General features: G+C 37.8%; 1 protein-coding gene across 3 annotated transcripts in view; it reads right to left on the bottom strand.

The window, feature by feature from the left end:
* Positions 1-5,230: 5,230 nt before the first annotated feature.
* The window catches only part of KCNH7 (potassium voltage-gated channel subfamily H member 7), a 206,896-nt gene continuing 188,268 nt past the window's right edge, over positions 5,231-23,858 (bottom strand). For all 3 annotated transcript variants that reach the window (XM_030952660.1, XM_030952662.1, XM_030952663.1), the window contains 4 exons: positions 15,948-16,211; positions 11,125-11,290; positions 7,518-7,710; positions 5,231-6,866 (listed from right to left, as the gene is read on the bottom strand). In XM_030952660.1, the coding sequence (XP_030808520.1) occupies positions 6,600-6,866; positions 7,518-7,710; positions 11,125-11,290; positions 15,948-16,211 (890 nt within the window). In that variant the 3' untranslated portion in view covers positions 5,231-6,599. The remainder of the gene's footprint in view (positions 6,867-7,517; positions 7,711-11,124; positions 11,291-15,947; positions 16,212-23,858) is intronic.

Below are 23,858 nucleotides of genomic sequence, written 5' to 3'. Positions count from 1 at the left end.
TTCACAGCGTGTCTGAGTTTTGCGTGCTGGCTGCTGCCCTGGCACACAGTGGCAGCAGTATGAAGCTGGTGTCTGAAGCGATGGAAGATCTCTCCCTGAGATGAGGTTTCACCCACATCGTACATGCCACTGAGCTTCAGAAGCAGTCTTGGTTTCCATTGTGGGGGTTTGGGGAACCTCAGTGTGATTCTGAGGTAAAGCAAAATGATAAACAGAGAGCGTCTGGATTACTGCGTTCAGTTTTGGTCTGGGGCAGTTCAAGAGACTGAAAAATTGTGGGTTCCAGAGGCCAACAGGATTGGAGAGCCTGTTACACATTTGAAAGAACTACATTTACAAAGCCTGGAGAAAATAAGAGTCAGGGGAGATGCAACCACAGTGATATTTGGGTGTTAGAAAGATAATTTATTTGTTAGTAAAATTGCCTTGTTAAGGTCTAGGGCTTAGGCATGTTTCAATGATCTCGGACCTAGGGGGAGGTTAACAAAGCCTGGGAATAAGGATGTATCACGGATAGCAGAACCAAAGAACACAATTTTTGGGCCTCAAGGACATTTGGCAGAACTCCCAAGGTAAGGAAAAAAAATAATTCATTTCAACAATTGTGCTGAGATTGGCTCTGACTGCGTAGAAGATAATTCTGGCATGAAGAGGTTCTGACCACTGATTCACAGACCACCGATCCAGGAAACACTGACTCAGAAGAAGAGAAAGACTGGTCATGTGGACTAATCAGCATAAGAAGCGAGGGAATACTTTAACCAATAGAAAAAAGAGTACTAATTAATGTGAAAAACTTTGTAACTTGTAGCCAATGAGTGTTAATGCCTTTGTCTGATAAAATGTAAAAAAATGTTGACAGTCATGGTGCTGACTTTGTGAATTTGCCGCCAAGCATCTCCTTCTGTGCAAGGCAGAACTGTAAATAAATCAAATACCTTGATTCTCTGTGTAGATCAGTCTCTTGCTAACTGGGTGAAAGAACCTGTCTTGGGACACCAACACTTCTTCAGCTCCTAAAATTTGGATGATTCTTCACTGGGGTACATAGGACAAAGGGGAATTGGAATATGTTTCTCTAGAGGAAATTATCTCTAGGTGTAAGACGAAAATATTATCCACTCTAGAAACAATTAGACATTGGAATATATTGCTCAGAGGAGTAGCAGAAATTTCCTCAGTAGAATTATTTAACTTGACAGTATCCTTGATTAAATGTCTTGCTTTTAAAAGAAAGCCAGCTATCTCCAGAGGTCATTTCCCAGCCTAAAGTATTCTGTAGTTCAAATTGTACCCTCAGCTGCTTGTCACGTTGAGATGTGCTGCAGTAGTCTGCTCTCAGAGGAGCTTCCTTTAGCTGGAGGCTTCTTTTGTAGAAGAACTTCATTTGTTTTTACTTTCATTTCATCATTCTTATGCTTATCTCTAGTTTCACTGTTACTTCATCATTACTTTTACATTTCTACTTTATGCAACTTTCCCTTGAAAGATTTCCTTCCCCCTAGTACTTTTTCTTCTGTCTCCAGCACCTTAGCTGGAAGGCCCATGAGCCTTCCTTGCTCAGTGGCCTGCAGGACTCAGTGTGTGCAGATGGGTTGTTTATGTGTTTGCTTTGTTGTGTACACTGTGGTGGTAAATCAGGCTGTATATTAATTCCAAAACAATCTTTTACTGGCTCTAAGAGTTTGCAGACATTAAAAGGACATTTGAGACTTCCAGAGATAAAGAATGTTACTTGTTTGTTCCAGCTAGTGTGAGGTTGCACAGATGATGGCTGAGCTCCTGCTCTGACCACGAATAATGGAAATACCCTGACTATCGCTCTCCTGGACATTTACACTGATTTCTGAGACCTTTGTCCCTTTCAGATGTAATTGAAATTGTGTCAGGGTTCATAGCAGTCGCTCTGGCAGTGCAGGGGAGGAGCACACGGCTTTCCCCTCGGCTATCACCAAGGCTGTGCAGTGCCATCGCCTGGCCCCGCTGCAGACCCGACGCTGCCCTTCCCTGCTCGGCCGGAGCGCAGCGGGGAAGCCGGGACGTGGCCCAGCCGCCACGGCTGCAGCACCGCACCGCACTGCACCGCACATCAGCGCACCGCACAGCACCGCACAGCGCATCACAGCACTGCACGTCAGTGTACAGCATCGCACAGCATCGCACTGCACTGCACACCAGTGCACATCATTGCACATCACTGCACAGCGCATCACAGCACTGCACGTCAGTGTACAGCATCGCACAGCATCGCACTGCACTGCACACCAGTGCACATCATTGCACATCACTGCACAGCGCATCACAGCACTGCACATCAGCGCACAGCACTGCACGCCAGTGCACATCACTGCGCTGCACAGCACAGCTCTGCACAGCACACCACTGCGCTGCACCGTGCAGTGTACATTCTTACACGCTGCTCACAGTGTGTGAATATTTATAAAGAATATTTAACAGAGAGGATGGATTATTAAGGGCGCTGATCTGCAGATGTGGTATTAAGTACACCAGTCATGGGAGGAATCATTCCTTCTGCTGCGCTGGTATTGCAGTCTCCTGAGATCCTATTTGTGTTCAGCATTTTAGAGCTCAGCAACTCCAATAAGAGGACTTACAATTTATCAGTGGGCAAGACTCCAGTTGCTTCACCTCAGCAGGCAGCCAGAGGCTATGCCAAGCAGTGCATTTCAGCTTTTTGTATGTTACTTATGACGCTGGTGAATGAGACAGGAACTTTGATGAGTGCTCACCAGAGACATGAAATTGCTAGGGCACAATTTACAGCAGGAAAAGGGAAGAGAGGTCCATCTGTGAAGAGCCAGCAGCGAGGTGGGAGATCAGAAAATGCGTTTGCAAAGTGAATAGCAATGGAACATGGAAGAAAAGAGACATGCAGCTGGGTGTGTGCTTCCAGGAAACAGCAGTTGGACCAAGACACAGGACTACTGTGTATTACAGTAAATCTGTGCCTGTAGATGAATGTGCACATCCAAATAGTTCAGATTGCTGCACAGCTTAACTATCGAAAAGCATCACAACCTCTACTTTGCTTTAAATGTTGAAATACACCTGTAACTGGTAGGAGCCAATTAGCTTCATCAAGAGCTCTGCTGATCTGTACAGTCTCACCTCTCACATTTGAAGTGATTGTCCACAAGTAGCTTTTGTACTTTCAGCTACTTTAGCTATTCCTGAATTTTCAGGAGACTTCTCTATATTTACAGCTTATGATTTATATTTATTTTTAGCCACAGGTTTTTAATATACATAGCCAAATGTTCCTAAGCTCAAGCAAACTGAAAACTTGCTCCTAAAGTTCTGAAAGCTTCTATGGATCTGTTACAGCTGTGTTGGGTATACAACCCTTAACATTATTATTCTTAGTTTGATTTGGATAAATCAGACCCACTTCTATCAAGTAAAAACCAGACTGGACTTATAGGGAGGCCCACCCCTTCAAAAAACTCTCACAAAAACCCCCAGCAAAATCACCTGTAAATAAAAGGGGCAATTTTTGCTGTTTAGAAAATTAATAAATTTCCATGCTCACTGGTTTTTACCTGTTTCTGGAGGAAAAAATATTGAAGCAGTGGGTCTTCATTGAACCTCAACAAGAAAAGAAGTTACCTGAGAAGCCAGACCTTTCGGTGGCAAGGAAGGGGTAGCTAGAGTGTTGCAACTACGCTTTCATCTTTTCTGGATTTCTTGGCAGGGAGCTTAGAATCTCCATAACTTTAAGAAGTCTCCCTTATTTGCACCCATTTGAGATTTTTTTTCCCGTGGTGCAAGGACAAAGGAAGAAACAAAGTCTCTTTGAGCCAAAAAATGGAGTAAGTGTAGCTTTTCCTTCGCTTTGACTGACTGCAGTAGTTGTCACTCTTCCCTCCCCAATGCTCCTTCCTCAGGCCACCTGTTTTGCTCAATCTCTTGGAAGTAACGAGAAATACCAGGTGATAAAATTGGACAAAAGGCCTTTTGTAAAGCAATGCTCATGCATTATACTTTTTTCATTAATTTTATTTTTATTTTATACCACACTTTTTAGAAAGTAGCATAATAAATGCCTTTTTGGAAAATGTGCTAACTTGTTTCTTGTAACAGACATGAGCGTTAGTTACCAGGCTGAGATAGAGCAGAAGTCCTTAACACTTGCTGTTTAAAAAAACCCAAACAAAAAACCTCCCAGAAGGTATTTGTTATCCAACACTCCTGTTTCCACTGAAGTATATGCAGGCAGAGTTCTGACTGGTCCCTAGTGGGAGGAAAGATGTGTGCTAACGTCTTTACAAACAATTCCATGGGCGAGGGTATGGGTGTTAAGATCTTTAAAACGGGTCTCAATGTCTTCACTAAATTCAAGCAGCATGTTTGTTGCAGAGCCCAAACACCTTTGCTCCTGAAACAGACAAGGGTCTGCACGAGCCTGAACTTCGGGGTAAAATGACGGGTTCAAGGGTGGATATGTGGTAGGGGGTTTGGGAAGTCTGCACCTTCCTAGTACCTCAGCCAGTGGGATAAGGAAGAGGGCATCTTGCAGCCGGGAGTTCAGGATAAAAGGAGTCTGTGCTCTCCAAAACGGAGAGAAAACCCCACGGGCGTGTGCCCCAGGGGACTCTAATTTTTCTGATACTAGGATCTGATCCTGCAAGGCACTGAGAAGTTCAGCCCTCCTGTCATCACGGTAGAAGAACAGTCAGCCTGCTGTACCATTGGGACCTTTCAACAATCAAGAGCAGTATGAGGCAATAGAAAATTTGATTTTGTATGGGAAGGGTTGGTTTATCTTTTGAGTGACAAAGGTATTGACTTAATTTATTTTGGTATCCTTAAAAGCAAAGGTAAAGCAGAGCTATGCTCAGTAGCTTAATGCTCACACTAATTTTAAATGAGGAAAGATTTACCCACCTTGGGTTTATCTACCGGCTGTGTATGACTGAAGTATCATGTTTCATTCTGACCCCAACATACAAGGAATGTATCTATGTGAGGGACAGCCGCTATTGCATCTCTCTGTAGCGCTGATTTTGGACAGAGGGTTTAGCTTGGTTTTAGGCAAAATTCATGTGCTCCCCCTCTAACTGGATTACATGCTTTTCTGTAAACAGTACTCATGCTAGAGGAATTTGACATTAAATCAATAAGATTAGAAAATCATATGGATATTTAAAAATATTTGAAAGCAGTAATAAAAACATAATTTCCTTCTCAAAGAAACACAACATTTGAAGCGGAATAATATTTTAATAAAATTAAATCTAAGTATTCACAAAGCATTATGCACATACAGTACATACTGTATTTAAAGCCTACAGACCTTAGATCATTTTATTCTAATGTAGTCAGCTTTGGACACAAGCTAAGCTTACTCATTTTGTAATAAGAAAGTTTACAATTGTTCCTGAAAGTGATTTTACATATATACATATATATATATATATATATACCTCTATATCTATACTCCTACATGTAAGTGTAGGTATATACACACACTCGTGTGTATGTGTGTATATAAATATATATACACATACACATACATACACACCTATGTACAGCTATAAAATACACACATGCACACGTCCACAGCACCTGTGGGGTGTGTGTGTGTGTGAGCATTGTAGAGGGGCCAGTCAGTACAAAGAGGTAACTGCAAACAGCCACCCTAATAATTATAAAACGAAAATGTGTAAAACATTTTTAAATTAAAACATTGTTAATAATTTGTATTGAACAAAAGGAACACAGTCTTCTGCATTACATAGAAATTAGGTTTATTGCATTTGATTATGTTTGTGTGACAGATGAAGAGTACCTGTCTGCTCATCACAGCTGAATTCTATGATGCAATTAAAAAAAATAACAGTACAAAAATCAAAACCCAAAATGTGATGGAAACAAATGATTCAATTTAATGCGGTTTTGTGGATGTGACCTATGGTGATACTTTCCACCATATGGCAGTTTTCCTCTCTGTTAAAATACTACCCTACTTTAACGAGTTTGAAAGGAGGCTGTGTTCTCTGTCCTAATTGTTTCAAGCCTAGAAGATTTGGTTACCTTATTCTTTCTTTAGATTCAGACGCATTGTGATGTATTAGAAAAAGCTCACTACAAGAAAGATAAATCAAGTTTCAAAAGTGAGCTAGAAGAGCATTTTTCTTGAATTTTAGCTCGGTCAGGTAGGAGTTTTTCTATATGAATTATTGTTATTGGTCTCCTATTTGCTCTGAAGACATATCCACAATAAAATACTATTTCCATGACAGCAGTAAATGGTAATCTCCATGCAATGTAAACTGTAATTTCAGAACATGCATGTTACTAAAAAAAAAAATATAAGGTGCCTTGAGAATGCTGGCAGTTTTACATTTGGAACATACAGTTAGTGTGTGTATATATATATTTACATCAGAACTGTTCAACTTTACCTTACAAGCTTCAGATTTAGGAAAATATACAGTACTTTTGCATATAATGGTATATTCCTTGTAGCCCCTGAGTCAAGTATAGAGGATTTAAATACAAAAAAAAAAAAAAAAAAAAAAGGAGAAACAGCCATTAAAAGCACTTACATTTTTATGTAAAGTAATAGTATAAAAGTACTACTTCCCAGGAAGACCAGGATCAGAAACATGCCTATGAAGACTCAAGATTCCTACAGTGCTTAGTGAAGATTCTGGCAAGGAAGGGTGCCTAATTGGCGGGAGACAAGTTTTACAAGGCTGTGGGGGTGGCTCTACAGACTGGTCACGTTCTTGGTCTAAAAACGAAGCCAGGTTGTCTTCTGAGGCTGTGTTCAGATGCACTCCACTTGAGAAGGATTCTTTGGATTTCAGTTTTGATTTTTCAACATCTGAAATTTCAGGACACTGTAAGGGAAGAAAAAAACAAGATGGTAATAATTACATTGGTCTCTTCCAGGCCCTTGTTCTGTTCAAAATTAACACATTCAGATGGTTGATGGAAAATCATTTTTGAAAATTAAACAGTGTAGAAATATTTTTTTTACATGGTACTGGATTTGATTTAATGTAATTGAATGCAATTCTGCTGATTAATTGTAGAAGCCTGGATATCTTTTTCTCCCCTCAGACTTGCTAATGTGACATCAAGATACACATGTTAGCAGCCCTTTCTGAAGGACTGATTACTCTTGAGACCCAGTCTAAGAGTATGGATATCAACATTCTGGAATAGGAAATTCTGTTTTAGAGCATAACTCCAGAATTGCATAATTCTGAACATCCTAACCCCTTGGATTCCTTTTCTGCTAACTTTTATTAAAAAAAAATGACAATGAAGTAAATGTCTGATTATAAGATCATTGTATGAATCTCTACAACCCTGATAGAAAATGTGGCCTCTGAAACTGTGGTGTTTAAGCCCACTGTGGTGATGCTAGGTCAAAATAGTAATTTCATATTCCTTAAACTAGTGAACCAGCACCAGATTGGTGCATTTCTTCCTCATAAGATAAAAAGACTGGGAAACCTCTTTTGATCTTATGGACACGTACTTACCTGAGACGAAGGACTGAAACTTCTGTCTGTTTTAATTGATGCTGCAGGCTGAAGCTTTTGTATGACCCGGACTGCTGGCTCTTGATACTCTGCACTTGCTGTCACCATGCTATAGGCAGGTGGAATGAGTGTTGACTGCCGTTGCAGAAGCTGCAGGATGGTTTGGATATCAGCAGTCATTTGGGATTCAAGCCTAGAGAGGGAACATGAAATCAGTTAGCTCATGGCCAGGAACGGGTGTATATTACGCACTGATCACAGAGGTGTTCAAGAGGAGCCTGCAGTTACCCAGTAAACCATTGCTTGTTGTGGCTTGAACATGTCTTAAATAGGAGAGAACAGTAGAGGGAGTACAGAGCCTTTCCAAAGCTTCTGGCTCTCCCTTTCCTTCGCAGAACATACCTGCGAGATTTTCTCTGGTTTTTGCTACGCTAAGAATGAGTTCATCACTGTGTCTTAGGTTTGCAACAAGAAGCAACGTGGAGGACTGGGTATCTGGTTGAAAATAACTGGAATAAATGTATTCTCTTCCTTGTAACTAAATTGATTTTTGCTGGCTGGGCTTGGGACATTATTTTGATGCATCTGACAAGGAATTCTGACATGCTGATACAATGCGCTGAACTAAGCAGAAAACACATTTGTGTTTTTCCACAATTAGAAAAAGAAAGATGCTTCCAAAACCATTAAAAATCCAACTGCCCAATTCTCATTATTGTGAAAATTTATTCAAACTTATGCAGGCCTCAGAATTAATGTCAGCATTTCTAATGTTCAAATTTTGTACTTTTAAAATTTTTTTCACCTTTTTATAAATTTGTATATGACTTCTGAAACGCTTGAGCTGATTATTTTGTCCATACTTACAACTCCATAGCACTGAAATGATTTTTAAATGGTCTTGCCAAAACCTGTGACAAACTCAGGAAAAGGTAATGCCTTTTGTACCTTCCCAGCTGCTGGAGGGCTACAGCACATGCTGACAGATGGTAATGCAGATAATACAGCCTTCTGTACAGCAACTGAGCTTCTGACAGAGAAAACAAATCTTTGTCAGCAGCCTTTAATGTTATGAATGTTATTACTTGGGCTCCCTACAGTGGCAGAATTGATCCCGTGCTGTCAGATTTTTGCTTTTACCGTGTGCTGCACTGATGTTATTTTTTGTCTTGTTGGAGTTGTCCATTGCCTATATCATTTATTTATAAAAGCATCTGTGAAATGAATCCATAAGGTATGACTGAAGTGTATTTGGGATGCTGTTTCTTCCTTCATCAGGAAAAGATGACTTTGTGGCATCAGCTCCCAGAAAAAACGGCCCAAATCCAGACTTCTGTTAGAGTAAGATGTGCCCTACTTGCCCTCTTGGTCAGCACCCTTGGGTTCTTTGCTACTTGCCAAAGTGCTGTTCTCACACAAGCACAGTGCTGATGCCACAGGGTGAAATGCTGCAGGAACAGCAGCATGCCACCATCCAGAGAACTTCCATCTGCTATACCTTGGCTTTAACCCCTCAGTGAATAAAAGGTAACATTGCAGGATATCCATTCAAGATTATTTTTGGCCTTGAATTAAATCTAAAATTGCTCCCCTCCTACTTTGTTAGTACTTGAATGTTTCCTTGTACTTCAAATGAAAGAGTGTGTCTGGTAGTGTTTATTCATCATCCTTGCATATAAAGGTTCACTTTCCATTCTCCAAAATTTAAAACAAATCCATACTACCCAAACAAATAGGAGAACTGGCCTAAATGCTTGGTCCGTAGTGTCCATGAAATTCCAATTGCTTAAAGAGGAGAAACAGAGATAATTCTAGGGACATATTCCTTGTACATAGAGGGATTTCCAGCCCTCTATGTCAATTTAATAATTGAGTGTTATGCCAAGCCTCTAATTTGGCATGGAAAATTCAGGGAGAAGTGACCTTGCTTTTAAAGCTAGCTGTCAGAAGTGACAAAGGCAGGAAAGGATATTGTCTGTTATATTAGTAGAAAACCCAGCAAGGTCCCAAATACCAAAAGCATGAAAAGCTTTTAAAACATGAGAATAGTTTAAAGAATAAAGTGATATAATAAAATAAATAAAAATTTAATTCTTAGTTTATCAGCAACAATTATATTTTCTGACAGAAGAAAATACTGAGAACTTGCACAATAAAATGATGGTAACTTTGAGGTATAACTTCAGTTTTGAGAGCTTAAGGTTTCAGGAAATGAAATGTTACCAAAAGACTACACACTGTTGATGGGGATCCTGCAGGCATTTAGTTATGCGACATTTGCATAACTTAGATTATTTGATTTTAACTAGAAATTACAGCAGTTTAGGGTTAAGTGTTAATAATGTCTTTTTAATGCATTATGCCATATTCAGGAATGTAAAACACTGTTGTTTGATTGGCTTCTGGTGGATGAAGGAATCAATATGCAGTTAACTTGGCTTTAAACTGATTGCTAAAATATACAGTGCAGAATGCCACTGAATAGCTACTGAAGTATGATTAGGGCTGAATGTGTGTCATAGTATTTGTCATGGAAAAATATTAAAAGTAATGAAATTACAGAGTGAAAATAATGAAAAAAATCAATGGTCCTGAGCACAGGACAATTTAAAACTAAGTGAAGTTATATGGTAAATTACAGTGCAGGATGGATCAAAATTTTGTAACCATATTTTTAAGATGCTCTAAGCTGTGCTGCTTAGCTGCCAGTAAAGCAGCATATATTAAGCATAATATATATTAATAATAATTTCTATTAATAATATAATAATATATAATAATATCTAAAATATATATACTAATATAATATATATATTAAGCATAATATATATATGAAGCACCATATATTAAGCAAAAGTGATATTGGATTCTGATAAAGAAAGTATAATTTTTCTGTTGTAACAGGTATAAGTATTGCACTTTTGCATATTCCCATGTCTTACTTATTATAGAGTTGCAAAAAGAGTTAACGCATCAAAAAGGGAATTCATCTGCAATACATTTTAAAAAGCAGGCAGCTGGTGTACTTTGAGTCTCCAGGAAAAAAAATGTACTTCAGATCTTGAAGACACTGAAAATTGCTGTTTTGTGCCCCTGCCTGTGGCAGGGGTTTGGAACTAGGTGATCTTTAATGTCCTTTCTAACCCAAATTGTTAGATGGTTCTGTGATCTAGGAACAGCACTCTTGATGAGGTGAGATTTAAATTTAACAATTTGAGGCATCTCAGTACAACTTCTTGGTTAAAAAGATGGTCTAAAACAGCTGAGGAAAAGGGCTGTACTGCAAAGCCATTCAGAGTAGCTAATGTGCGTACCTAGAGGAAAAGACATGAATATTCTGGCAACATTTAAAAACTGTGTATCCAGATTTCTCAGAATTGGTTTTTCCAAGATTCTGGAAAGCCTAACTTAGGTGATATACAGCCTCTTCAGAATACATACACACAAAAAAGTGATATTCCCATTATGCATATTTTTGTACTTTTGAGCTTCTGAAGATCTGAATGCTTTTGGAAACTTCCTGCACAAACTCATTCCTCAGTAGCATTTTAATATCAGTTGTATTATGTACTCTTTCACACATAGGCTCTTTTCTCTTTGTTTTTACCTGTTAAGTTGTTCTTGAAGTAAATCTAATCGATTCTCCACTTCCCCATATATAAAATCACTTTCAGTTTCACAGATTCCCCATGTAACATGGGATAATGCTGGTTGAACTGGGGAGTCCTGGTACTCCTCGATGTTCTCTTGCTCCCAGTTTCTTTTGTTGATGTCTGATAAAACCCAAAAACAACATATAAAAGTATAGTTTTATATACATAGGTTTAGAGAGGTTGACACTTCTCAAGTATCCCACTTACTGACTTTCTCAAAACATTGAAAGTTAAATTGGTACATTAGCCAGAGAGACTGAACATCTCTCTTTGTTCCTTAACACTCCTTAAGGAAAGATAAAAGTGCTAACATGCTAGCATTTTGAAGCTGCAAATAAACAAGCAGATTTTTCTAGTCAGCATCATCAGAGTTCTGCCACTGAATGGCTTCTCTTTAGTTTTGTTTCTATTATTTTACAAATGGATCCCAAATTTTCTCAGTGTATTTTTTAGCAATTTTTTTATTAATTGAAAATAGAAATTCTTGTTCTAACCTAAAGACATTAAATGATGTACTTGAACGTCTTTGATAGTGTGCTTCAGAGGCCTAAGATGCCTTCTCTTGCCCTTGAATGTGCTATTGAAGTGTATTCATTGCTTAGCTCTTTGGTGTGAAAGAAATTGCAGCGCTGGGCATGTGGTACAGTGCATTGGAATGTCGCCTCTAGAGAAAGGTGCCAGGCCTCAGGGAGCTGCCTTTCTTACCCATAACTGCAACACTTCTTAGGTTGGTGAAGTGTAATATGTTTTCTCTGTGACAAGGGCCATTTAATGCAGCTCATGCTGCTAGCAAAAGGGTACTGCTTATTATTCTTATAAAGGAAATTGATTTTCATTGATGTTGCTTTTAACATCACCACTCTCCCACCCAATCCATTCACCTCTATGTAAAGCACATCTCTGAAACTCCTACGGTACTGTGGGGTGAAAGGTGCCTGTCCATTTTGTTTAAGGATTTCAGACTCCTAAAAGAATGAAATATTAGCATTTCTGGGTCAGCAAGAGATCGCTGATATTAAATGAAGTTTCATGGTAAACATGATGTATCTAAAAATACTCCTTATTTGAGTAATTTATATTTGTTTCTTTACGTCCAGCTCCTTGTAAAAAATGACGATGTTTATTACAGGTCTTACCCTATACCTGCTGTGCCCAAATTTCATCCCTCTTGACCCACCCAGTTGTTGGATCTCTGTGACCAAGCACTACACGTGACTACCACACAGAGCTCCGGGACACTGTTTCCTTTTGCTTGGACTTCTGGTTTGGGCTATTTCTCTTTCCTCTCTCAGTTTACTTAATTTATGCATCTGTGGATCTATTAGTTACATTCTTGGCTCTATGCCATTTCTGTTGTTCACCAAGTTGTTGAAAGGTTACACCTCAGTTATCATGGGGATACACTTGTTGAACATCTTGCTGTGACCTTTGCAGAGCCTACAGGTGACATAGGTTGAACAGTGCTTTTTCTACAGCAAACCGTGCTCCTCATAACCTGTGTTTACTCTGAGTTAGTCAGTCAAACAGTAAAAACTGGTCAGAATCACTCATTCTTCTTTGATGTGATAAAAAAAGTCTGTTTAAATTTTAACATCTGCTCAATACTATTCCCATTAGAGTTGTATTTGTAATTATTTAACTACAAGAAGTCATACAATAAATTAAACTTCTTGTTGCACCCAGGCTGCTGCTTCAGCATACAGCTGGGCAAAATCCTTGACTGCTTATAAGGCATCTTCAGTTGGATTTGAATCCCACATCAGTCCCTGAATGATTTGCTCAGAGCTTCTCCTTACACTTCTCTTGGCACTGCATGCTGTTAACTCAGCATAGGGTACATTCATTTCACACTTGTGGAATTTTTCTAAGTAACCATAGCAGCTAGAGCCATGTTTCAAAGAGAAGAGAAAAAAACCCCACAGTGTGGTGTCATGTAAGAGCTTTGTCCAAATGCTAATGGCTAATCCTTTTCAAACATGTCATTGAGCAGTGTTTCTCTAAGTAAAAAAAAAAAAAAAAAAGACGTTCCCACTCAGATTTAGTATTTCAAGTAGATTTAGCCAGGAAGGGGAGCTCTCACTACATGATTCCAAGTGTAGGAGATTTACTTCTCTCTCTGTCTTTTTTCTTTATTTGTTTGTTTGTTTTTAACAGACAAAGGTCATTATTGTATTCTCTGATCTTTGGTTAGCAGGTGGTAGAAGGTTTCCTGGAGCTGTAGAGTGTTTGAATTTCATGTGTCGACCAGTAACTGATTTTATGCACTGGGCAGAAGCAAGAGGAAAGAGATTTCATCTTGGCTACACAGAAGCCTGTTCTGCTTCTCAGGAACTTAAGCCAATGGAAAGAAAGAGATAAAAGGTGTCACACAAGCATTTGGTAATTTGGTTTTAGGAGGCACACATGGTACAATTTGCAGTGTCCAAGGAAAAGCTGGAAATTTCTCATCAAACTAAATGAAGCATACTGTGAAAAATTGAGGGGTAAACTTTCAAACTATGAGTTTAGGTGCAATGGGTTTTGTAAACCCAGTAGACTTATAAGCAGTGAATTTCAAGAGCATTTCACTGCTTTTTAATGTCCTGTAAAAACATGGATGTTGTAAAAAAAAGATGTTGGTTATTTTAAACAATAAGTCATTCCTTAAAAACACAGATTTTCAATGTCATGGATTATCCCGGGGAAATCACAGCTGTTTTTGCCCTAGAATATGGATTTGGAGACTATTGTAATAGATGCTTAATTTGTGACAAAGCAAATTATTTGTCACTGAAACAACAAAATAAGTTCACACACCATAAGCAAGTTAATACTCTATAAAATATGGTGTAACTCATCTAAGTGTCTTTTCAGGTATTCCATATTTGCTAGTAACCCCAGAAAAGTCCATCAGCAGCTCCAACTGTATAACCAACTCTGGTCTTCCAGGGCTTGAAGAATCTTAGACTGGGAACTAAGTCAATAAATGTATCACTAGGTTCACCATAGAATTGAAGAATCAGTCTTTTAGCCTAAATAATGACCAAGTGAAAATAACATTTTTCTCCAGCTACAAAAAATTCTCAGATCTACACAAAAGAGCCATATGTTCAAAATTTAAAAGTTGCATTCTAAGATTATGACAGAGACGTTTATACTGCTTCTGCCAAATTATAAAATGCATTTTTAATTTTGTTTCCATTCATTGAGGTAATGACCAAGGCCTAAAACAAAACAAAAAATAATTAAATTTGTATCAGTCATAGTGGTAATGAGTTAGACTGGCTTTATACAAGTGCATTTGTATCCAAGATTTATAAGGTATTATAATATATAAGGGTACATAAAAGCAGAGTTTATTATGTTTGTAACTACACTTTGCTAAGTTATAATCAATCTCTAATAGCAGAAGTAAAAATTTAGTTTAAAACATATATCAGGAAAAGCTAATCTTATTGACCTTGAAGGTTTTATAAATGTTGGAAGAAAGCTCATTACCTTGCATAATATTACTAGAAGGGCTAAATTACAAAGTGGGAAAAAAGAGTGTGGTCTTAATCAAAATTTGTAACCTTTAGACATGCTAAATTTAGCTCAAATAAAATCTGCAATAGGTTGCCTTGGAAAATGTTGCTATAGCTGCAAGGACACATTTCTGGCTATTGGTAGAGGGAAGGAAAGGTTTCCAATTGCAGTATGTATACAATAAGTTTATGTGGTGTGGATTTATAGGGCCTTAACTTGAAGAGACCAGACTTCACATATTCATACCTCTGAGATGTTAAAATCATTGTTTGGTCTAATTAATCATTAGGCTTATTTAAAATGATAGCCTAGAAGCCTAAAGTTTATTAAATGATGGTTAAATGGTTAAAGTGTCTCAATGGAAACTGCTGAGGAAAACAGCATTAAACAATAAATATGTAATTCTTCCCTTCAGACTGAAAGAATTACAAATGAACTTGCAGCAATATTTAAATTGTATATTAATACAGGGTTTTCCATTAATTTCCTTTCACATCATTGAGAAAATTAATATTGTAGTATATTAGATGTAATTTTAATTATGTGATTTAAGTCTACGTAAAAGTATCTAAGATTGTTAAATAGTTCCTGATCATTTGTCATATACAAAAGCTCAAGTCTTTATTCTTGTGTGTTACTTATGGAAGTCGTGATTTTCTTCTGCGTGGTGTAATGGCACTCCTTTAACCAACAGTGCAGCAAGACAGGATAGCCTTCTTTCAGGCTATTATGATTTTTTTTCACTTAATTTTTATTGTGCCTTGTCAATGCAGTGAATAAAATTAGTTATCTGGAAACATCTTTTTGATGCATGTGCAACTATCACTAGGTTTAACTAGTCTGGCTCTCACTATCTATAATTTTATACCGTCATCAACCCTGGCACATCAAATGTCCTTTGGGAGATACTTTACTGCTTTGAATGCAGCTATCATCAATGGGCCCTCAGTGGACTCCAACACCAGTGGACAATTTTGTAGTTTGTTTAAATTATTTATGTAGTTCAGTTACAAGATGATTTGTAGCAAAACCTATAACGACTTTTTGGAGGTTGTACAAGCCAGTCCAACAGAACTGTAATCCAGTTCCCACTGAATTAAACTATATTAATCCTCTTGAGAAATAATAATTTTTGATCTAAGATATTTTTTCTTAACATTTTTGGAGTAAATATTATGTAAAGAATCAAGAGAACCATTCAGAAAGTTATTTTTGTTAATCAGACTAAAAAGATGTCTGCTCAAACTTTACTAAATAGAAACAGCTGGATTACCTTTGCAAGAACTGCTTCTTTTGTCAATAAGGATTTCTTCTGTGTCATGATCCATTTCTTCAAAGTCCATCTCTGTAGTTTTCTCTGTTACAGATGGGTAATCAGCTATCCCAGAGAACAGGGGCTTTTGCTCATCTTCAATGGAGGACACAAAAGATGATGACCCGCTTTTTTTCTCCTCAAAATGTTTCTTAATAGATTGATAGTATCTGGTACTGTCTCCTGAGGGTTCAGGATCACTCTGATCATTCTCTTTGAAATAATCTGTGAAAGAGAAATAATTGTATCCAAAATTAAGCAATTATTGAGAGTTTATTCTAGTTTATTATGGTCTGAGGATGGACATGATTCTTGTATCAAGTAGGAAGTTCACTGTCTCGTAGAAAAAAAAAACTTTAAAGCCTTTTTTAGATTCTTCTGTCAGAGGAGTTTTATATTTCTTTGAAGTCCTGGAAGACATTTGTATGTATGTATTCTTAGTCCATAAACCATAACTCGTCTTGCAAAACTTGTTTGTATCAAAACAACAAAGGCTTTATCCAACACAACTTTCCTGTGTACTCCTTTTTTTTATTATAGTGAGGATGAAATTCGAAGAAGCCTTATATTCCAAAGTTTACAAAATATTAAATATTTCATCCTGTCTTCTAATTACTCTCATTATTGGGCATTTATTACAGTCTTGACAAGCTAACAGTAATGTATGTTAGACTTGGTATCAGAAATACTCATTTAAGATATTCTCACATGAGAGAATATTTGTTGATTATTCTTTTCCCATAAGAGGCATTAATCAATTACCTCTAATTAATACTAGAGGTATTAATCAACCACTCATCCCCAAAATATGCTCTCAGAGAGCATATTTCTCCATATTTATTACAGGGCTGATATGATAGGGAGAAATAAAAGGAGGGAGTTCCTAGTCTGACTTGTGGGATCACTTCAAAACAACTTTGCAAACTAGCCCAAATTCCTTACTCTTTAGAGCTGGAATTCTCTGAACATCCAATCTTTTGAATAACAAAAGTAAACAACATTCTGTGATATATATGGTAGCAGTATACCAGTCAAGCTGAGAATGAATCTTTCATTAATCATATTCAAGGTCTGTAGTGAGCAGGAGCAGGAGTAGATTTAGTCCTCTTAAGAAATGGCAAGTAAGCCTAGATTTAAAGCAGATATCTTTAAAAACATATTGTAAAAGTGAAATAGGAGTTAAACCCTAGAATAATTATTTATTAATATAAAGAAGTCTTGATCTCTTTTCAGCATAGACAAAGCTAATTTCCAATTCAATATTTGGTTTTACCTATTTTTAACTGAAATGTCAAGATAATTTCAGTTCTGCTATTTATTTAAAACACATTTTAGCAGGGTAGTCTCAACATCATATAAATACTGTAACTAGTTTGCATTAAGTTCCTGGGGAGACAGCATGATTTCCCATCTGCTTTGTGCTAATTACTAATCAACATAGTTCTAGAATATCTTATAGCCTACAGCAGTGGCTAATCCAACATTCTGTATATTCCCTAGGTTTCTTCTCTGTTTTCTGGTCACAATAAGGAAATGAAACTGTGGCTTCATCTTTGTCTGCGCATAAAAAGAATGCAGTATCTGTAAAAGAGCACCCTTCAAGTGTCCAGAAATCTGTGAGCAGTGAGGACAGGTAATGGTAAAGAAAATAAACCCAATAACAAAGCAAAGCAAGCCTTCTGTACCTGTACCCTCTAGAGTCTCCAAGGGCAATTAACACAACCCCGAACAGAGATGACATTACTGGGCTTTTGTTAAGCAGGACTACTGGCTCTAAGTGATATTGGTGATGCTCAGTTGCTGCAAAATTGTCAAAACAACTTCAAATGGACTGGCAGTGTAAAAGCTCTTGGGGGATGCTCAGACTCAAGTGCCATGTTCTCAGCAATTCCATCTCCAAAACAGTACAAAAACAAAAGAAATCTTCATAAGAAAATTATATTATAGATGTCTCCCATGGCACTTCTTGTGGGAATATGTTGAAAACAGTCACGCTACAGTAAATTGCCTTAATTACTTAGTGTTTGACTGACTTCAACCTGTGAAAAAGACCATCTAATGAAAGCTTGAAATTACCAATTTTTAGGGCAATTTTATATGTTCATGGGATTTTGTGCACTAACGGCAGCTGTAATGAGCACTCTGTGGAATACAAATCAAGCAGTGGACTAATTTTAAGAAGGGGTCATTGAGACTCTAGTGAAAAAAAATCATTTAGCAGCTGAAATATAGCAGACTGTCTTCTCTCTTGTATTCATAAAATACTAAAATATTTAGAAACATCAAGCCAGATTCTGCTAATAATTACTCTGCTGTAAAACTAGGAAAATTCAGTTGATATCCCTCCATCTATATCAGAACAACAGAACACATTGTTTTCCAATGCTGTCCAAGTATCATGAACTCACTGGCATGAGAAGGAAGGCAGAGATCTCTTGAATGTAGGCTCCTGCCTATTGAAATCAGATTTGTTCATCAGCTGATCTATTTCAAAATGGACATCTTTGGCTTTACTGCCATTGCTTTATCTTCTAGGCATCTGGCTATACTCAGAGAGTCAAAAGTTGTTTTGTCTTTTAAAGGCTCCTATTTAATGCTAAAAATTATTCTCTCTGGAGGATAATCTTGTGACCCTTTGCACCTAGGGTATGAATTAAAATAGAAACAGCTCTATTTTGCTGACTCTTCAGGACCTGATAACGGTGCAAGTTCTGTGCCTCTGCTCAACACCTTAGCAGTGCCTCTGTAGCTCAGTGGAAAGTAAGTTACAAATAATAGATAGGTACGGCTTTCTTTCAGAATGTGGATTTCTCCAATTTCTCCTTCCATTTGTAATAAAATTTAGTCGTTGGTTTGGAATAGATTTTCCAGAAAAGAAGACTTATCTAAATGTGTATGTATGGATATGTTCACTTTCTGCCACACAGAAAAGTGTTTTAAAAGCTTTATTTATCCCCTTCTGTTCTTCTTCCGAATATAATCATTAAACCCCATCTTCCTCTCCTCCCCCCGTACCAGTTCTAGTGTTTTCTCTTTCCTTTTCCAGTAAGAAAAATTGCACTTTCTGATTCTGAAAGAGCTAGAAACTGTTTTACTGAAGATGATTATTTTTGTAACTTCCTGCTTTACCAAAATGTATAAACATTATTTACACTCTATGGGACTGTTTTGGTGCGCTATGTGTTTTGGGTGCTTGATAAGTTTACAGGCAGTGTCCTCTGACCTTTGCTGTCTGGAAATTCCAAAATCTTCAAAGTAATTATCAGAAGGTTTTGTGTCCTGCTTTTTGCACATACACGGGCAAAGGAAGGGAAGAAGTGGGGTTGTCACAAGTCTCGGTCAGAGAGCTATGATAGTGACTCACAGACATACTGGCATTAAAATCCTACTTCTACTTCATGGGATGGTTACCAGACATCAGACAGGTTTCTTTTGTGTGATATGATTTGCATATGGAAATTTTGCATTACTCAGGTAGGGCCAGTCTGCATGACCTAGAGGTATTTTCTCTTAATATATCAGTCTGCTGCAAACAGTATTGGTGAAGGTGTCAACAATACATTACCTATGGAGCAGCATTGTTTAATACTGCTGTAATTTCATTAACTGGAATTTGTCATCATTAATCCAGCCAGCTATGTAACCTAGTGTTTCAGAAGGTAGCAAATTTTTACTCCCTTTTCAGCTAACCAATAATTTGCCAGAAGTTCCACCAGGCCCTTGAATTTGTGTATCTAGATGTCCTGCTTCAGCACTTACAATTATATGTTTGTTGACCTGTCAGACCTCAAAATCTGAAACAATGCCAAAGTCTTACAGTGGCTTCTGAAACCTGAACTGTGAAAGTTCTTGGATTCTTTAGCACATGCTTGTTTTTCTCCTTCTTCCTCACTTCTACTTATTATGGTTCTCTTCAAATATCCCACCTATCTTTAGGACCCCCTACTTAGAAATGTACTGTCAGATATGTGTGTGGTATTTGACTAACACCAAGGAAAAATGTTGTCTGTCTAGTAACTATGCAGGAAGATCCCTAATCCTAAGAAAAGTAGGTTGCTGGAAGTATTTTGGGAAAGCTTAAACATTTTGTCTTTCAGTAGTAAAAAGGTTTATATGGTTTTTTGTGATTGTTTTTAATGGTGGAAAATTTGTTTAATTCCAATTTCATTCATAATTTGGGAGTTTTTAAGTCTACTATGGGTCGATATAATAGATTAAGCTAGATATAAATATAGATGTAAACTAGTTAGATACCATTGTTATAGAATTTCTGGCAATTTTGCTGAAAGTTTCCAGTAGATTCAATAGCGATGGTGGAGGAAATGAACTGTACTGCAGAGAGTTTGAATTACTGTTCTGTATCAGCACTGCTTGGGAGTGTTTGCTAAATTAATCTGTCCTTTGCTGTGTTTCGTCTCTGATCCATGAAAGTTTGGATGATTTTGGAAGTAGGGAACAGCAGAGGGTACTGGAACCTCCCCATCATGATTATTGACTTTTCCATAGGGATCCATGTCCCTATTTTTACAAGGGCTTAGAAAAGAGCTAGGTTTTGAATAACCAAACTTGAGACACATTTAAAAACCCAAGAATTTCAAAAGTTAAGGGAATATGAAGTCCTTCATTTATTCTTTTGTGCCGTTTTCAGTACAATGAGATGTTAGGACAGACCTCCATCTCCATTTTCTTTGTTTTGTCTGTTTTTGTGTCAATGGCAATCAGATAATGATGGAAGGACAATTATTAGTCTGTATTTCAGGAAATAATGCTATGGGGAAAAAATTGGAAACAATTATAGCAATGCACCTCTCAGAATGGATTCAGGGCATAGATCAAAACAATTCTCTTATCAAATTTAGAATTCTCTTATCTTTTACAAGGGATTCAGCTTTCACCACAGTACTATTATTACTATTTTTTTCACAGGATAGCTATGGATATGTGTGACTGCACATAACATTTCTCAGATTTGGCCTTTGGAAACAGCCTCTTTGGGAGTAACTGGAAACAAGACTCTTCTGTGGAAGCTCCCTGAGGTGGCACCTAGGCAATGTGATAACAGCAGAAACACTAATAGGAGCAGATGAACACTGCACTGGGGGGCTCTCTGATGACAAGGTATTTTTTTGCTAGGGGTTTCATGATTAAGTAAGATTTTGGGAACACGAAGTCTTGTTTCCAGCCATATGATGCCTGCCAACACATTAGTTGTTTCCTGAGCGTTTAATGACCTAACACTCCAGGGGAACACTAGAAACTCTTTGCTAATTAAGCCCAAGCCAACTTCATCAGCAAAATACTAACAGTTTAACGCAGTTAAGTAAGAGCTTCGATTTTTCTCCATATTCTTACCTGACTTTCCTTCTGGGAGCATGGCACAGTGTTTGTCTGAGCATCTATTAATAAAGTAAGCATTTAGATAAGTAAGCTGAGGGAGGGGACAAGAATGGGAAAGAACAGGGCAGGGGGTGTTTCCCCATTCTCTTAGTACTCCATCGTTTCAGGCAGGAGAATCAGTTCCTGAAACGTTTTCTTGTCTTCTCTATCTAAATCAAGAGCCATGGCCTCTAGATACTTTGTGTAATAAAGCTGTGTTAATATTGCTTGGTTTCTTAGCCTGAAAAACACCTATAAACAATGAACACTTAAGGTAGTTACATCAATCCAGATTCAGTTAGAAGTGTTTTAGAATTCTGGCTTTTGTGCTTACTTTTTGAAAAGTCTGATCAGGAAACAACTCTTCAAATTAAGCAATATATGAGTTTACTAGTTAATAATATTTTAAGAATGAAACAAAATGTATTTTATATCCCACTTGATTGTTACAGTCTGTGTCAACATGGACAAGTGCAAGCCCCAGGGTAACAGGAATCTGGGAGAACTTTGCTTAGTGACCACTTAAAATCATATCCATGGAGCTAAAATTTTCTTGTTATAAGTTTCCTGGGCCAGCTAGAACAGTCACTAGAACAGTCCCAAGAAGATTAAGATTTTAGAGCCAAGATTAACAAAAAGTTAAAAAAGTTGCTAGCAAAAATGATAATGCTTGACCTTCAGAACATCCTTTTCAAAGCCCCAAGTTTTCAGGCTTTCTGTGAGTCTCCTTACACTGTGCATTTTATATTGATGTAAACAACTCCAGAAACGCCCTATTCAGCATGGGATAATAGAACCGCCCTCAGAACTAGCAGAGCTAAAGAAAGTTCTTGCCTGAATGTACTTCTCTTGAAATTAGCTAACTCACACAGAACTGCTAGAAGTAAATGAGAAATGAGCAAGAAAAAAAATTGCATTCTGCACTGCTAAAAATGACAGTTGAGTATAGATGGCACAGCTCATTGTCACAAAGTTTTCAGCAGGAGGCTAACTTGCCAACCCAGCTGAGAGCTTTGTTTGGAACTGCCAGGCTGGAATGCTGCTAATTTTAAGCAGTCTCAGAGACTTCCTTGGCTGACTGTCAAGAATCTATGGCAACTGGCTAAGTCTGCACCTGCACCTGTGCAAGAAGTACCATCCATTATTCTGAAAGACATGCAGTGAATTTCTTTAGGGTGGGAGCAAGTGTAAGCTGCTAGGTAGTGTGTACGTTCATTTTTGCAGGGGACCTCTTCTGAGACTGCAACTGATTCGAGAAGCCAGAGAACAAGCTGGTCTCTCAAATAGTCTTGTAGCCTCTAAAAACACACTATGACAGAGCCCTTATAAGCCTTCCCAAAATCACAGGATAGAAATGGTGGAATTATGTATATGTGGAGTGAGGTCCTGTGTAAAATTGGAGAACCAGAGGTACTAACTGCAGATGCGTAAAAGACAGCTGTGTTGATTTTGTTTAACCCCTGATAAAACTTGTGCAGGAAGAGTTACCATGGAAACAAGGTCCAAATCAGGCTAGCATGAACTAAAGGCTGAGATAACACAATCCCATTTTTAGCATTCCAAAACAGAGAAAACATCATGATCACACTAAAGATGGAAAAAATACAATTTCAAGCTGCATAATATGCTAGTAGGTCAACTGCTGAAAGTAAAGAATGGCAGCAAGAAGAGCATTTACTAAGTGTGCCTCTAATAATTGCAAAATAAAATATCAAAATATAACAGTAAGAATTCTGGGAGTCTATCCTGTTCAAACTATAGTTCTGAAATCAAAATATTATTTTCATACAACACGTATTTTTTTTACCTTTTGGCACACTGTGGCCAGAAATGCATTTTCCAGCTGTTTGTTCAGAAACTGTGTCTTTTCTCCTCCAGTTCTGAAAAACTCTGCAGGATCATCTCCAAATATTTATCATTATAGACTGACTATGCTGGATCAAAATAAGATGCCACTCCCTCCTACATATAAAGGGTTGAAATCAATAGAACATTACTTTAAAAACCAGCAGTACCTCTAGTAGAACCTACTTTACAAACTCAAAGAGGATGTGGGAAGGGACACAGAAAAGTAACACTGAAGATCTATGACTATGAGGTGTCTGCTGTGGCCATGGGAACACGTAGAGAATCTGAAAAGAGACCAGAGAGGGGCAGTAAGCCACTGGACCAAAAGTGTACTCAGTACTTGGCAAAGGACTCCTACTAGTTTTATCTTCTCCTCAGATGGACTTCCAATGTACCTCACTTCTGCCTAACCCAGATATTACCAGGTGCTGTACAATCATTGCCAGGGCTATGGAGCCTGCCAGTCTAGCCTCTTCTTCCCCAACAGTGGAAGTATTTTTTTCAAAGAGAAAACTGTGGGAAATTATATTCTTTCAAAAGTAATGCAAATACATGTTTCAAAGAGGATGTTCAGTGTAACTGACTGGGCAAGAACCACAAAAGCCTAGGGGTCTTGGAACCTCACTGACACCCGAGTAGCCTATTTGT

This window comes from Camarhynchus parvulus, chromosome 7, assembly GCF_901933205.1.
Source record: "Camarhynchus parvulus chromosome 7, STF_HiC, whole genome shotgun sequence".
NCBI lineage: Eukaryota > Metazoa > Chordata > Aves > Passeriformes > Thraupidae > Camarhynchus > Camarhynchus parvulus.
The sequence above is the reverse complement of the archived record's forward strand: the minus strand, read 5'-3'. Positions and strand labels throughout refer to the sequence as shown.